Genomic DNA, 15,002 nt, shown 5'->3' with positions numbered 1-15,002 from the left:
TTATTAAGTCAATTGTTTTTTTTTGGCCAAATAAACGCATTTGCCCATGAAAACACCTACCTTTAAATAATAAAAACAATAAAAATACCGAATAGTCTAAATAAGTCTTTCAAGCAGGAATCGTAAATAATTGTTATTTCAGATTTTTATTTTAAAAAGACTACTGTGATATTTGTTTTAAACGTCAAAAATAACGTTCTTTTTACTCTTGTCCACAAAGTATATGCATGTCAGCAAATGCGAAAAGTAAATTAACTTTTATTTCTTCATGTCTATAAAATGCATAAAAACTAGTTAAATTGTTAATTAAAACTTATACAAGTCTCAGTAGGCCTTGTATATGTACTTCTTATTTTAGAAAAAGTTGCTGTTTCTCTCTGAACAGAAGTATATATGTATTTAAAATACAGAATTTCCCAAACCAAATCACTGAGAACAGTCGAAGAACCGGTATCACTGTGAACAGTCACTTGAAGTGCCAACTCGTCATCACTGACCGATAACCGATGACCCTGCCTAGTTATCGGGAACAGCTGTTGACGAGCAACGTAGACAAAAGTAAATATTATTAAACAATTGCGTAGCAAATAAAGGTGAGACCCCTATGTTTATTTAATGTTCAAACAGGGATTTAAAATTCTAAAAACTATTCTTGCAGCATTAACAAATTTCTACAGAGATCAGATCCAAAACACGCAAATCAGCTGCAATTAAAAGGTTCAGCAGAAACTAGTTCCGAACGCATTGTTGTTGTTGTGATTTATTAGTCGCCGCATCAATCCAATAATTTCCTTGTTCTCCCCAATAGCCAAATACCATATAAATAGGCCCGACTTGAAAGCAGGTTTTGCATTCATTGTAAAACAGTGCTAAGGCGTGCAGCTGACTAATCGGAGATATAAAAATACATAGATCAACTTAAGAAGTCGGACTTATAATGTCGCAGCAACCTGTTGCCTTCCTCACTCGTCGCGAAACTTTCAGCGCCTGTCACCGTCTCCATAGGTAATTAAATTGAATCAATTTGAATCTGTTCAATTGCCTAATTCAATCACAGTTGGCAAACCAATTGAGTTCGATCTGTATCGATATTCCCAATAAAAACACTCTATTTGCAGTCCCCAATTGAGCGATGCCGAGAACCTGGAAGTCTTTGGAAAATGCAACAATTTCCATGGCCACGGACACAACTATACAGGTGAAAAGACAATTAAATATGTACATTTAAACGCCTGATTACCTGCAAAATGGCAGATATATCGTATAACCCGGGCTCAATCGGGTATAACCCCCAGTTATATTGGTAATCCGAGACTCGAAAAATGTCTAACCATAGCTAAACCTTGGCCGACAAGCTCGCTTATCAAAACCATATTCAAGTTCAACGCTCATAGGTAATCGAATACGTGGCCTGCCGACCGAGAATTGATAATGAATAGTGCTTTACGGGAGCATAATAATCATATATGATCAGGGGTCATTTAAAAATAGTTTTCTAGAGGTTAACCCCAAACAAACTAACGTCCTTGTCTATCCTTTCAAATTTGTGGAATATTACCATACCAAGTTTAGAAATTTTAAACTTTATATTGCCCTTTTAAGTAATATGTACTACAAATAAATATTATACAATCCTTATTTTAGAAATTTAGGAATTCGCAAAAGGTGGTTTATGTTTTTTCTGGGATAAGAAAATTAAAAAAAAAATGTTGACCAAAATTCGAATAAAAGAAATACTTTTTTGTAAATAAATAGATTAGAAGATCATACTTTAAACAATTCTGAATTGTTTATAATATCCTTATATATCAAAAAATCGATTTAAATAATATTTTGTAATAGAATAATTTAATTTTGTTATCTTACGTGCTATTTTGATGGATTAATGAATTAAAAAGTCTGCGCTGGAAAAGTTATAACACAGCCAATTTCGAAATTTGGCCAAAAATCGTATTAAAACTTTAAAATAAGGAAACTTTTTACTACATTTTTATATTAAATTATATTCAAATGATTTTTTCCTATATTTTCAGTCGAGATTACCGTTCGTGGTCCCATCGATCGGCGAACTGGAATGGTGCTCAACATCTCGGAGCTGAAAGAGGCTATTGAGACGGTGATAATGAAGCGTCTGGATCACAAGAATCTTGACAAGGATGTGGAATATTTTGCCGATACAGTGGGTTACCTGAAAACACAACCCAGCTTACCGCACTAACAATGATTTTCTTTGACCCTCCAGCCCAGTACCACAGAGAATTTGGCCGTTTACATTTGGGACAACATCCGTCTGCAGCTGAAGAAACCCGAACTGCTGTACGAGGTGAAAATCCATGAGACACCAAAGAATATTATCAGCTACCGCGGTCCGTATCCGCTCAATGGAATCTATAATCCCATCAACAAACGCATCGCTCACGATTCCTGTACCAATATATCATCGGATTCGGATTAAAGCGACCTCATATACATTCGAACCATGTGACATTGCCTAACGAATTTTATTGGACCAATGCTCAGCGAACACTTATAGAAAAAGACACTTACCATGTAAGGGAATGAAAAGTTATACGAATTACAAAGTATGTAGAAGTAATCTATGTTTATGCAACATACTAATGAATAAATACGAAAGCAAATCAAATAATATTCTTTATTGTGACAAAACAGAGGAGCTTGAATGTAACATTTATTATAAACTAGGTAAATCATATTTCCTAACGTAACGCTCTATATATGGCAGCTATACTTAATTTGGTTTCTGCCATCTCCGCAGACAAGCTACATTTTTAACGGCTAGTGTATTGTATATTTAATTTAGGTATTCCTTATATATCACGCTGTGTTTGTCTATCTTTCGATTTCGCTCGAAATCTTGCTTTAGTTCTTTCCGTGCTTGTAGTCATAGTCCTGCATGTACAGGCTGCAGTAGACGAGCCAATCTTTCGAATCTGTGGGATCAGCAAGGTAGCGTTGTGGATCATTTGAAATTTTAATATACTTTGAGCAATCTTCTACTTTGATTAGTGTAGCTTGGGGTTAAGTTGTGGTTTGTAGTTAGTAAACTATTAGCGTTTTAATCCAGAATTAGTAGGTGTTAGGTTGTGAGTTTGCACAAGGTTAGAGAGAACATTAACCACAAAACAAGTAAAACATTCAGGTACGGACAACCTAATTAAAGTGTTGGACTCTTTGGGAAAGCGTAGGAACTGTATGTTCTGGAAGTCATGGGATGAATTAGTTCATAACATATCACAGTCTGATGGTAACAGATACTCATAGAACGGCTTAGAAGACTTTGATTGAACTTAGCGGAAAGGCTAGGCGAAATACTAATTTTGGTATGGATTTCTTTTTCCTTTTTTCGGGATATGTCTTTTTTTTTATGACTAAGCAAAGCTCTACAATTATTTGTTTTTGGCCTGAGTTTTCAGTTGCAACGAATCTTAATGCGTTAACAGACTTTTCTCTTCAGACACAACTGCGAATCCAATTCGTTTGCTATATAAATATATCTATGGCTAATAAAATGTCTTTAACTATATAAAAAGTGTGCGCCACAATTACATCTCTGTAATTTTACAATAATTGTTTGTATTATCGCTTGGTCTTTGGTCATTTCTCTGCCCTCTGCTTTTCTCTCTCTCCACTCCAGAATCGTCCTTAGATGGTGTTTCGCAGGGCCTTACCTGGGTTCCTGATCGATATGAAGGGTATCCCGAATTCGAACTCGTTCTTTGGCCAGTACTTGAGCAGCGGCTGTCGCTGGGGCAGTTCCGATTCCACGTAGAAGTAGGCGAACAGCACCAGCACCGTGTAGGCGGCTATGAAAATGAATATGTGCCAGAAGCCGTGCAGGTACGGAAAATTGATCGCCGACCAGGCTTCGCAGAAGACCCGGTCATTGATCCAGCAGAAAACGGCCACAGCCCAGACGGTTGTCGATCGAATTCCCAGGCGATAAACCCTCTGGTCACTAACTCTGTATGGGATTAGAAAATAAAAGGTATTAGAATGATGAATACTTTATTAAAATATTATTTATATTAGTCTGTGATAAAAAAATTATGAATATGAATTATGAATAATATATTAAAACATTATATATATTAAAAAAACATTATTAAACAAAATAAGGCTTAATATAATATGTATATGTTTGATAAATATTAAAAGAACTGATAAATAGTTCTTTACGTTTAAACATATTTGGTATCTTAAAACAATTATTAAAAAAAAAACAAGAAAGGAAGCTAGCTTCGGCCAGCCGAAGCTTATATACCCTTGCAGATCATTCCTATTAATAAACAAATCGCAAAAATGTTCAATTTTCTAATATTTCTCATTAATTTTCCGATCGTTCCTATGGCAGCTATATGATATAGTAGTCCGATTTTTTAAATAATTAATTCGAAATTCAGATATATTTAAAAAATAACATCCCCAAAAGTAGAAGGTAATATTTCAAAAAACACCGAAGCTAGAATTTTTTAAAGTTTTTTTTTCCGATTGTTCCTATGGGAGCTATAAGATATAGTTGTCCGATCCGGTCGGCTCCGACATATATACTACCTGCAATAGAAAGAAGACTTTTGGGAAAGTTTCATCCCGATAGTTTAAAAACTGAGAGACTAGTTTGCGTAGAAACAGACAGACGGACAGACGGACAGACGGACAGACGGACGGACAGACGGACAGACGGACATGGCTAGATCGACTCGTCTTGTGATGCTGATCAAGAATATATATACTTTATGGGGTCGGAAACGTCTCCTTCACTGCGTTGCAAACTTCTGACTGAAATCATAATACCCTCTGCAAGGGTATAAAAACATTTTAATCAGCTTTTTATTGCATTTTTGATAAGGTGTTAGGTTTTTTTTAAAGTTTTTTTTTGAACAACATTAAAAACATTATACCATAACTTATGGTAATTCATAGCTCATAAAAATATTGTTAAACTAAACTAAACTTGAGTTAAAGTTAACTAAGCGTAGCAAATGACATTATTAACAGACCCCTTTGAGTCAAAAAATGAAAGTGCTACAACTATTGATAATCATGAATCGCAGGTGTAAGGAGCTTCTAGCCCTCTGCGTTCTAACATCTCTGGTACTTTGGAACAAAGTTGGAGGAGACCCAAAGTATTATGTCAATAGTCCGGTTTGCCAGATGCCCGCCGTGAATCCCTTTACTTGGGACACAATGAGTGACTTCGAGAGGAAAGAGATGCGGCAGTGCCACAACGACAGCGATATGGTTACAAGTGAATTCGATTTCGAGACACATCAGTACCGATTGCACATTCACGAGCACCTGGCTAGACCCATTCTGAAAACCAAGGGCCATGCCACCATGAAGTGCGAGTACCGGGAAATATTACGGGATACCACCGCCAAGAAACCGGATGACAACTATAAGTGAGTAGAAAAGATGTGGGAACATGTGTAAAGCTCGAAGACTATAGTCTTCTGTATATATGCAATCTCTTATTTATGGAAACAATTCTCATAAGAACGTTACAATCAGGAGATATATGCTTATGATCTGAGAACATGATCTTAATTTTTCAATTCCCACCCATATATCAAAAATTATAAAAAACTGCAATATATTACTATTTAACAGGGACCGAAAATAACAGTTATTTTATTATTTTTTATCGAAAAAACCATACGCCTAGGATAACACTAAAAATCTGAGAAAAAAATCACTTAACCAATTTAATGCGGTCTATTCATATCCGCAATGACCTAAACTTTTTTACCTTTTTTAAAATTGGTTATGAAGTAACTGTTATTTCCGACTTTTTTTAAAGACAGAGAATAACAGTTATTTTTTGACCAAAAAAAGTCCTCCGCAACTTTTATTCATGACTTTTATAATAAAAGCCTAAACAAATTTTAGTAAAAATAACTGTTATTCTCCGACTTTTGATTTACAAGTCTGAAATAACCGTTACTTCATGACTTATAAATAAAAGGTGTTGAATAACGATTAACCGATGACTTTAAAAGTAAAACTTATAACTTTTACGGTCCCTGCTATTTAAGTATAATATTTAGTTTGTTTTAATAATAATAATCCATTTCAGACAGCTCGGAATTCGACCCATTAGGAACCACCAGTTTGTTTCGAAAAACATCAACTTTATGACCACCAATTGCTATGTAAAGGATGCGCATAATCATCGACAGGTGCTGCAAAGGGATGCCATTTCCTTCATTCAAGACCGTCTAACAAAGAAGAAGGTGAAGGATTTTGAGAAGAAACAAAGTTCGGATCCCAAACAACCGAGTGTCTTTATAATGGGACTGGACTCCACATCGCGGATAAATCTGCGGCGTGCGATGCCAAGGGTCCTCAAATTCGTCAGCCAACCCGGATGGTTTGAGATGCAGGGATACAATAAAGTGGGCGACAATACATTTCCCAATCTTCTGGCCATCCTGACGGGAGATTCCGAAGAAGGAGTAAAGGATTTTTGTGATGTCAAGAAACCCGGTTGCCTGGACACCCTGAACTTTATTTGGAAGCGTTTCAAAAAAGCCAACTATACAACAGCCTTTGCCGAGGATTGTGAGTCCATTAGTACCTTTAACTACCTGAAACCGGGTTTCGTAAGGCAGCCAACGGATTTCTATCTGCGACCTCTGCTTTTTGCAATCGAAAAGCAGTTTAAGGTGACCAAGGACTATGGATATCCCTACTGTGTGGGTCGTCATCTCAGCTTCAGTTATGTCTGGGACTTTGGCCAGCAGTTCATCGATCGTTTTCTGGGCAGAACTCCGCTATTTGGCTTTATATGGAGCAATAGCTTCACACACGATTACTACGAAGGAGCCACCGCTTTGGAGGATCTCTTCTTAAAGTACCTAAAGTCCTTCGAAGAGTCCGATCTCTTTAGGCAATCGATTGTGATTCTGATGAGCGATCATGGCTATAGATACAATACTTTGAGGACGGCTTCCACGGGATATTTTGAGGAGCGCATGCCCATGATGTTTATCCATTTGCCGCCTTGGTTCCGCCGGAAATATCCGCATCTGGCGGAGAATTTGAAGACAAACCGAAATCGACTATCCTCCAATTTTGATGTTTACATGACTCTGCTACATTTACTCCAGTTGGATGCGAAATCCATGGCTGATTTTCCCGATAATCTGAGGGCCAGGCAGTGTAAAAGCTGTCAATCGCTTTTCTTCGAGCTACCTTTCAATCGAACTTGTCATATGGCCGGAATCGCTGAGAAATGGTGCTGTTGTCAACCCACCAAAACTGTAACAAATTTGCCTTTTGCGAAGATTATAACACAGACCATTGTAAAGCGCATGAATGAGCATTTAATTAGCCATAATCTTAGCCAAATTTGCCATGATTTTACCTACAAAAGTGTCGAAAAGGCGGATCGGAAAACCATCCTATCCACTGGGGTTAAACCATCCGATAAGGACGAGCACATCTACACCATTGTCTTTAAAACTCTACCGAAAAACCCCCTTTTCGAGGCCACTGTTCTTTGGAATAATCGAACACAGAAGCTTCTCCCCATGAAAGTGGAGGATCTAAGTCGTTTAAGTTCGTATAAAAACGATGCCAATTGCATAAATGAAAAGATTGCCAAAAAATACTGCATTTGCAAGGACAGTTTAAATATAACTAGTGAAGATTAACATTGAATTTATAAAAAAAAAAATATTATAATAAAACGATAGACAAATTATGGAAATATATACACAATTAATTTTAAAGATGTTTAATACAAGTTGAGTCTGAGTCATGTCATTTAATTTTCTTTAGGAAAGGAAATAAGAATAGTGTATAATATAATTCCTCACAGTTGTAACCCATATACGTCAGACATTACTCAACTTTATGACAGTAGTAAATCCCGGGGGAGTATTCGGTGGCCCATTAACTTCCTAAACCAATATAAACAGTAAACCCTTGAGTAAAGAACTACTACAGTGCGGCTACTTCAGGCTTATCGTAATTACACACTCGAACCAAAATGATATGATTGATTGATGAACCGCACCTTTTCCCAGAACATCTGTTCCCGGTGCAGGGAACACCTCTTTGGTTCGATCTTTGACCTAGTCGGCCCATTCCGCATCGACAGAATGACAAAAAGTAAAATTGTGTAAATAAGTGCTGATAAGGTTGAAATAGTTTCACAATCTATTCGAATAGCGACTCAGTTCAGCTTAGTACACTTGTTCCCAACGATAAAACACAATCGCATATACATACGATAATGATAACAAGGATGAGTGATGATAGATACATGATTTATGGACTTGGTTCATTGCGGGTCACCAGGCGGAAAATCAGAACGGTTTGCTTATCAGTAAGTCCCTCAGATTTACGAGTTATGGAGTCGGTACATAAACTCACCTCTGTAGTTCCGTGTAGAGCATTACCATGGTCGGAATACTCATGAACATGAGAACAAAGGCATTAACAATCGGCTTCCACCATGACAAGCCCGTTGCGGCGATCGCCGACATTAACATGAGCCAACTGAAGGTTTTGCTGGAAACAAAGGAAACCGAAAGTCGGGTATTTAGATAGGGGTGCACCAAGCACGCCTATGATATCATTTTACTCACCGATCGTTTTTCACGAACTTGGGATAATAGCGCTTCGGGTAGAATAAAGAAAATGCAGCCATGAAGACCCACAGAATGGCCAGTTCATCGAGGAGTTGGCCAATTAAGCTCAGGGTGGCATGGAAATACATCGAACTTAGGCCAACCACGATGAGCAGCACCCAAATCACATGAATTCCGGGCGTTACAAAGCGTCCATATTCCTTAAAGAGCATTATCAGCACGGGCGGGAGGAGGATAAACAAAATATTGCTAAACTGTAAGCGATTGGAAATAGAGTAATTATATTATTTGAATTATTTATATACTGCATAACATTCTATCCACAAATATGAAAACATTATACTGAGTTTAACAGTTGGAAAAGTTGCTATACTAACTTGCTTATTTAAAATAATTTGGAAATTGTAAGAGTAATCCCTGAAAAACCAATTTAATTAGTTATTGTATTATTATAAATATTATAATAATTTTAACAGTTGAAAAACTTGCGATACTAACTTCCTTATTTAAAATAATTAAAAAAATCTAAAAGTAATCCTTTAAATACCAGCTAAATTAGTTTAAGAACAAATATTCTTCTTATTATGTATGGAAATCAGAATCGTATAAGAAAATATTGTTTAACAATATTTATCTAATATCTTTTGTCATTTTTTCTTTCTGTATATCTGAACATCGGGTTTGCGTTGGCAATGTAAATATTTAATTATGTTTGCTGTTCATTTTTTACGTGACACTTCGACACTTTGCACTCTGTCACGTTAATTTCAGAGCAAATTGAATTACCTGCAATTATTTTGTGTGGGCAACAAAGCGAGAAGTGGAGCAATTATCACATCTAAAGAGTGGATGGAACAATATTTACATTTTCGTATTATTCCAAAGCAATTGATAAAGAAATGGGTTAGGCTTCATTATTCATATTTCTCGTATATTTATAGAGGTATTTATCCCTATAATATATGGCAAAGTCTCGCTTTGATTTTTTATTGTGCAGCAGAGTGTCAAGATCGGAGGTCATTCACTCCGTTTGTACAACTTTTTGTTGAGCAAACTCAATTGAAACAAAGCCGAAATGCGTTTTAAGCGACTTGCACTTCACTGGCCCACAAACGATTACTCATGACACCGAAGTCAATTAAAAGTTGACCAATTGTCGTTAGCAAGCGGAAGTGTATCGCCCACCAATCATTTCAATTGCCGTTCTACATTATTAAATAGGGCTTTCCTATTTCCCATTGACCGAAGAGCCAAGAAATAAATGATAATGCGTCCCATTTGAAATATACGCAAGATTATGAGTGTTACGACATATTATTGTAATGGATTGTGAATTGAGGGGGGTCCGATAACCTTTTGGACTTGAGATTAGGAGGCTGGAAACTTTTAACTGGGAATAGAAAATATTAAACTCTCTAAATATCTTTACTAGATATTACTAAGCTGGTAAACCAAGACGTAAATGGCACCATCATTGTTTTGATCCACATTTACCATAGTTGTTTGTTTACAGAAACTGCGTTTCAGTGAAGGGTAAACATCGGGTGATTATCATTGATAAGAACTAATGAAAGTGAGAGCGACACATATCAAGTTACATTCGTTGGAAAGCTTATTTTAACGAGAATTGCAATCAATTTTCTTGAAACTTACATTTTATTTTAGTAAAGGGAAAATTGTAATAAAAATTTAAATTTCAACAAATACTGGAATAAGTCAAAACTTGAATAATAAAGAAAAATTAAAAACAGAAAAATTTGATTAGATCCCTTTCTTTTCTAGAAAAAAGAAAATATAAATTTATTATTATTCAAAATAATAGGAATACTTTGATTTCAAGTTCTACGCAAAATTTTAAAATTCTGAAACATTCTTAAGAGACATTGATTTCTTTTTTGAAGGTAAACCCTTTGCTTTTCCATTTCCTCCCCCTATCCCAAGTTTCATATCGATCGGACAGGTATAACGGTCACATCGGGGGTTAATTGCGATAAGAAAACTGCATTTTCCGGGTGTCGCACTGCGAAAATTCTCCAACGCTCCGTCTCGCTCTCGCAAACGAAGCGTGGCCAAACAGCATCGCATCTTTTGTTTACATTCACTCGGTCTCGCTCTAAAAAGGTCAAGGCCTAACATAAAAGGAAAATTCGCAGCTGCTGTGTGAGTGACAAAGACAAAAAGAACAACAGCAACAACACTGCTAACTAACTAGAGCAGAGCGAGAGTATATTAAAATAAATTGCACATACGCACCGTGTTCACGAACTCTGCGATATTGGATGAAATCAAGTAATTGCCTTCGCACCAATCGACGGGCGAACTTCCGGGTCTCAGATGCTCCCAGGCCATGGAGTAGATGTCCAGCAACCCACCACCCCCCATCCCGCCCACTTTGCCACCCACTCTATGGTGAACCCAACACAAAGATCACAGCTGATTTTTCTCGTTTTGCCCAGGCACTTTTTGCATTTGTTTCTATTTTTCTTTTTTTTTTCTTTTTTCTCTTAGGCCAGCTGCAATTCTGCACTTTGCATAATAGTGTGCATGCACTTGCGTGTCTCGGTTAATTGCCTTCCGTTCCGTTGGTAAATTAAATTCAAAATTATTCTTCAGTTATGTAAGGAAATAACGGGTTCTTTGAGGGCTGGGCAAGGAATCTACGACGTTTGGGTTACTGCGGAGTCGCACAAGGAAGTGCGCTATTTAAAAAACTAAACGCCAGCGCGCAACGAACGACGCGATAATAATAAACAAAAAACAACAACAACAACTTTGCGATAGAGATGGAGGAACGTCGATGGAAACATCGATGGGTCGATGTTTTTATACATTTTGAAAACATCGATAGTGGCGACCATCGATATGTTCACATCACGTTACAGAAATGTTAAAACACAACGTATTTCTTGTTAATTTACATATTTAATAGGGGGATTCCCTAAACTGTTGAATTGCTGAATTGTTGAATTTTGGTCAGCTGTTAATCAGCTGTTCCATACAAAGTCAACTTTCAGAAATTTCAGCAATTCAACAGCCTCGGGGCTGTTGAAAATTTTGTCGAATTGCTGAAAAGCCAGAGCTGTCACCTTTTTTTAAAAGTCGTGGCAACTCTGTAACATTTTAGTATCACCAGTACGCATTATTTATTTTAAAATCAACTTAGAAAGAATATTTGTGGTTCTTTATACGTTGGTAACCCTTTTAGACAGTAACTAGCAATAATAAATCAAATTTTACGTGCTTTAAGTTCCCTGAAACTTTTTAACAAATAACAGCTGTTTGAAAATTCATCAGGAACCATTTTGGGTCGTTCCCTTAATTGCTGAAATTTTTTGTTGAATTTTCAACAATTCAGCAATTCAACAGCTGATATGTCTGTTGAGTATTTTCGAAGTGTTTGTGTGGAAGTGCTTTTGAAATTGGCGCCAATTAGAAATAACATTTTAGGGAGACCATTTATGGAAATTTGTTTGCTACCATCTGGCAAAGCTAAAAAATAAAAAACACCCTGTATGCCTGCTTTGTTCGAGTTTTTTGGCGCCAAAATTAAACTGATTTGAATTAATAGCCAATTTGAATAAAATATGTTATTACAATAGATATTGACAGTTTTATACGAGTAAAAATAATAAATTTAACGAATCTTATACAGTTACTTTTTTGACATTGTAAACTTTACATTAATTATTTGGATATCGATATGTATTTTGGAATTTAAATGGATCCCAATCGCAACGAATAACGAAGCTCTATAGAAGTTGATAGACCTCATTGTTGTTGTTATACCCTTGCAGAGGGTATTATAATTTCACTCAGATGTTTGCAACGCAGTGAAGGAGACGTTTCCGACCACATAAAGTATATATATTCTTGATCAGCACCAATAGCCGAGTCAATCAATGCCCAGTTTCAGCACCTTATCACTGCCCAGTTTCATCACCTACTTACTGCCTACTTTCAGCACCTAATCACTGCCTACTTTCAGCACCTTATCACTGCACAGTTTCATCACCTACTTACTGCCTACTTTCAGCACCTAATCACTGCAAACTTTCAGCACCTAATCACTGCCTACTTTCAGCACCTAATCAATGCCCAGTTTCAGCACCTAATCACTGACTACTTTCAGCACCTAATCACTGCCTACTTTCAGCACCTAATCACTGCCCAGTTTCAGCACCTAATCACTGCTCAGTTTCAGCACCTAATCACTGCTCAGTTTCAGCACCTAATCACTGCCTACTTTCACCACCAAATCACTGCTCAGTTTCAGCACCTAATCACTGCTCAGTTTCAGCACCTAATCACTGCCTACTTTCAGCACCTAATCACTGCCTACTTTCAGCACCTAATCACTGCCCAGTTTCAGCACCTAATCACTGCTCAGTTTCAGCACCTAATCACTGCTCAGTTTCAGCACCTAATCACTGCTCAGTTTCAGCACCTAATCACTGCCTACTTTCACCACCAAATCACTGCTCAGTTTCAGCACCTAATCACTGCCCAATTTCAGCACCTAATCACTGCTCAGTTTCAGCACCTAATCACTGCCTACTTTCAGCACCTAATCACTGCCTACTTTCAGCACCTAATCACTGCCCAGTTTCAGCACCTAATCACTGCTCAGTTTCAGCACCTAATCACTGCTCAGTTTCAGCACCTAATCACTGCTCAGTTTCAGCACCTAATCACTGCCTACTTTCAGCACCTAATCACTGCTCAGTTTCAGCACCTAATCACTGCTCAGTTTCAGCACCTAATCACTGCCTACTTTCAGCACCTAATCACTGCTCAGTTTCAGCACCTAATCACTGACTACTTTCAGCACCTAATCACTGCCTACTTTCAGCACCTAATCACTGCCTACTTTCAGCACCTAATCACTGCCCAGTTTCAGCACCTAATCACTGCTCAGTTTCAGCACCTAATCACTGCTCAGTTTCAGCACCTAATCACTGCTCAGTTTCAGCACCTAATCACTGCCTACTTTCACCACCAAATCACTGCTCAGTTTCAGCACCTAATCACTGCTCAGTTTCAGCACCTAATCACTGCCTACTTTCAGCACCTAATCACTGCTCAGTTTCAGCACCTAATCACTGCTCAGTTTCAGCACCTAATCACTGCTCAGTTTCAGCACCTAATCACTGCTCAGTTTCAGCACCTAATCACTGCTCAGTTTCAGCACCTAATCACTGCTCAGTTTCAGCACCTAATCACTGCCCAGTTTCAGCACCTAATCACTGCTCAGTTTCAGCACCTAATCACTGCCTACTTTCAGCACCTAATCACTGCTCAGTTTCAGCACCTAATCACTGCCTACTTTCAGCACCTAATCACTGCTCGGGTTCAGCACCTAATCACTACTCAGGTTCAGCACCTAATCACTGCTCAGTTTCAGCACCTAATCACTGCTCAGTTTCAGCACCTAATCATTGCCCAGTTTCAGCACCTAATCACTGCTCAGTTTCAGCACCTAATCACTGCTCAGTTTCAGCACCTAATCACTGCCTACTTTCAGCACCTAATCACTGCTCAGTTTCAGCACCTAATCACTGCTCAGTTTCAGCACCTAATCACTGCTCAGTTTCAGCACCTAATCACTGCTCAGTTTCAGCACCTAATCACTGCTCAGTTTCAGCACCTAATCACTGCCCAGTTTCAGCACCTAATCACTGCTCAGTTTCAGCACCTAATCACTGCTCAGTTTCAGCACCTAATCACTGCCTACTTTCAGCACCTAATCACTGCCTACTTTCAGCACCTAATCACTGCTCAGTTTCAGCACCTAATCACTGCTCAGTTTCAGCACCTAATCACTGCCTACTTTCAGCACCTAATCACTGCCTACTTTCAGCGCCTAATCACTGCCTACTTTCAGCACCTAATCACTGCTCAGTTTCAGCACCTAATCACTGCTCAGTTTCAGCACCTAATCACTGCCTACTTTCAGCACCTAATCACTGCCTACTTTCAGCACCTAATCACTGCCTACTTTCAGCACCTAATCACTGCCTACTTTCAGCACCTAATCACTGCCTACTTTCAGCACCTAATCACTGCTCAGTTTCAGCACCTAATCACTGCTCAGTTTCAGCACCTAATCACTGCCTACTTTCAGCGCCTAATCACTGCATACTTTCAGCACCTAATCACTGCCCAGTTTCAGCACCTAATCACTGCTCAGTTTCAGCACCTAATCACTGCTCAGTTTCAGCACCTAATCACTGCCTACTTTCAGCGCCTAATCACTGCCCAGTTTCAGCACCTAATCACTGCCCAGTTTCAGCAGGATCGGACCACTATATCTTAAGGCTTTGATTCTTGACTACTGAACTACTGACTATTGAAACGCGATAGAAACGAAAAACATCGATGATAAAAAAC

General features: G+C 38.0%; 3 protein-coding genes across 5 annotated transcripts; 2 read left to right on the top strand and 1 right to left on the bottom strand.

The window, feature by feature from the left end:
• The first annotated feature begins 439 nt into the window (after positions 1 to 439).
• Positions 440 to 2,669, top strand: pr (6-pyruvoyl tetrahydrobiopterin synthase purple). Of its 2 annotated transcripts, XM_070212023.1 has the most exons (6): positions 440 to 593; positions 659 to 717; positions 809 to 1,005; positions 1,119 to 1,198; positions 2,034 to 2,179; positions 2,243 to 2,669. In XM_070212023.1, exons 3-6 carry the CDS (start codon positions 938 to 940, stop codon positions 2,453 to 2,455), a joined length of 507 nt encoding a protein of 168 aa, XP_070068124.1. In that variant the 5' UTR covers positions 440 to 593; positions 659 to 717; positions 809 to 937; the 3' UTR covers positions 2,456 to 2,669. The 2 variants fall into 2 exon arrangements, with proteins under 2 accessions (XP_070068124.1, XP_016994299.1); XM_017138810.3 differs by having other exon boundaries at positions 659 to 1,005.
• bwa (alkaline ceramidase) lies at positions 2,640 to 11,375 on the bottom strand. Of its 2 annotated transcripts, XM_017138809.3 has the most exons (6): positions 10,869 to 11,004; positions 9,402 to 9,453; positions 8,613 to 8,869; positions 8,398 to 8,535; positions 3,690 to 3,982; positions 2,640 to 2,951 (listed from the first exon to the last, which is right to left on the bottom strand). In XM_017138809.3, exons 3-6 carry the CDS (start codon positions 8,825 to 8,827, stop codon positions 2,881 to 2,883), a joined length of 717 nt encoding a protein of 238 aa, XP_016994298.1. In that variant the 5' UTR covers positions 8,828 to 8,869; positions 9,402 to 9,453; positions 10,869 to 11,004; the 3' UTR covers positions 2,640 to 2,880. The 2 variants fall into 2 exon arrangements, with proteins under 2 accessions (XP_016994298.1, XP_016994297.1); XM_017138808.3 differs by lacking the exon at positions 9,402 to 9,453 and having other exon boundaries at positions 10,869 to 11,375.
• LOC108055453 (uncharacterized) lies at positions 5,047 to 7,747 on the top strand. Its single transcript, XM_017138806.3, has 2 exons — positions 5,047 to 5,420; positions 6,095 to 7,747. Exons 1-2 carry the CDS (start codon positions 5,062 to 5,064, stop codon positions 7,671 to 7,673), a joined length of 1,938 nt encoding a protein of 645 aa, XP_016994295.3. The 5' UTR covers positions 5,047 to 5,061; the 3' UTR covers positions 7,674 to 7,747.
• Positions 11,376 to 15,002: the final 3,627 nt, after the last annotated feature.

The sequence above is a fragment of the Drosophila takahashii genome, chromosome 2L (genome assembly GCF_030179915.1).
Source record: "Drosophila takahashii strain IR98-3 E-12201 chromosome 2L, DtakHiC1v2, whole genome shotgun sequence".
Lineage (NCBI taxonomy): Eukaryota > Metazoa > Arthropoda > Insecta > Diptera > Drosophilidae > Drosophila > Drosophila takahashii.
The sequence above is the reverse complement of the archived record's forward strand: the minus strand, read 5'-3'. Positions and strand labels throughout refer to the sequence as shown.

Coding starts and splice junctions, on each gene's coding strand:
- pr (XM_070212023.1), top strand. CDS start 938: ATGTCGCAGCAACCTGTTGCCTTCCTCACTCGTCGCGAAACTTTCAGC. Junction 1,006..1,118: donor GCCTGTCACCGTCTCCATAG/GTAATTAAATTG, acceptor CTCTATTTGCAG/TCCCCAATTGAGCGATGCCG. Junction 2,180..2,242: donor TGGAATATTTTGCCGATACA/GTGGGTTACCTG, acceptor TTGACCCTCCAG/CCCAGTACCACAGAGAATTT.
- LOC108055453 (XM_017138806.3), top strand. CDS start 5,062: ATGAATCGCAGGTGTAAGGAGCTTCTAGCCCTCTGCGTTCTAACATCT. Junction 5,421..6,094: donor AAACCGGATGACAACTATAA/GTGAGTAGAAAA, acceptor AATCCATTTCAG/ACAGCTCGGAATTCGACCCA.
- bwa (XM_017138808.3), bottom strand. CDS start 10,997: ATGGGGGGTGGTGGGTTGCTGGACATCTACTCCATGGCCTGGGAGCAT. Junction 8,870..10,868: donor TCGCAGAGTTCGTGAACACG/GTGCGTATGTGC, acceptor AATCGCTTACAG/TTTAGCAATATTTTGTTTAT. Junction 3,983..8,397: donor CTCTACACGGAACTACAGAG/GTGAGTTTATGT, acceptor AATCCCATACAG/AGTTAGTGACCAGAGGGTTT.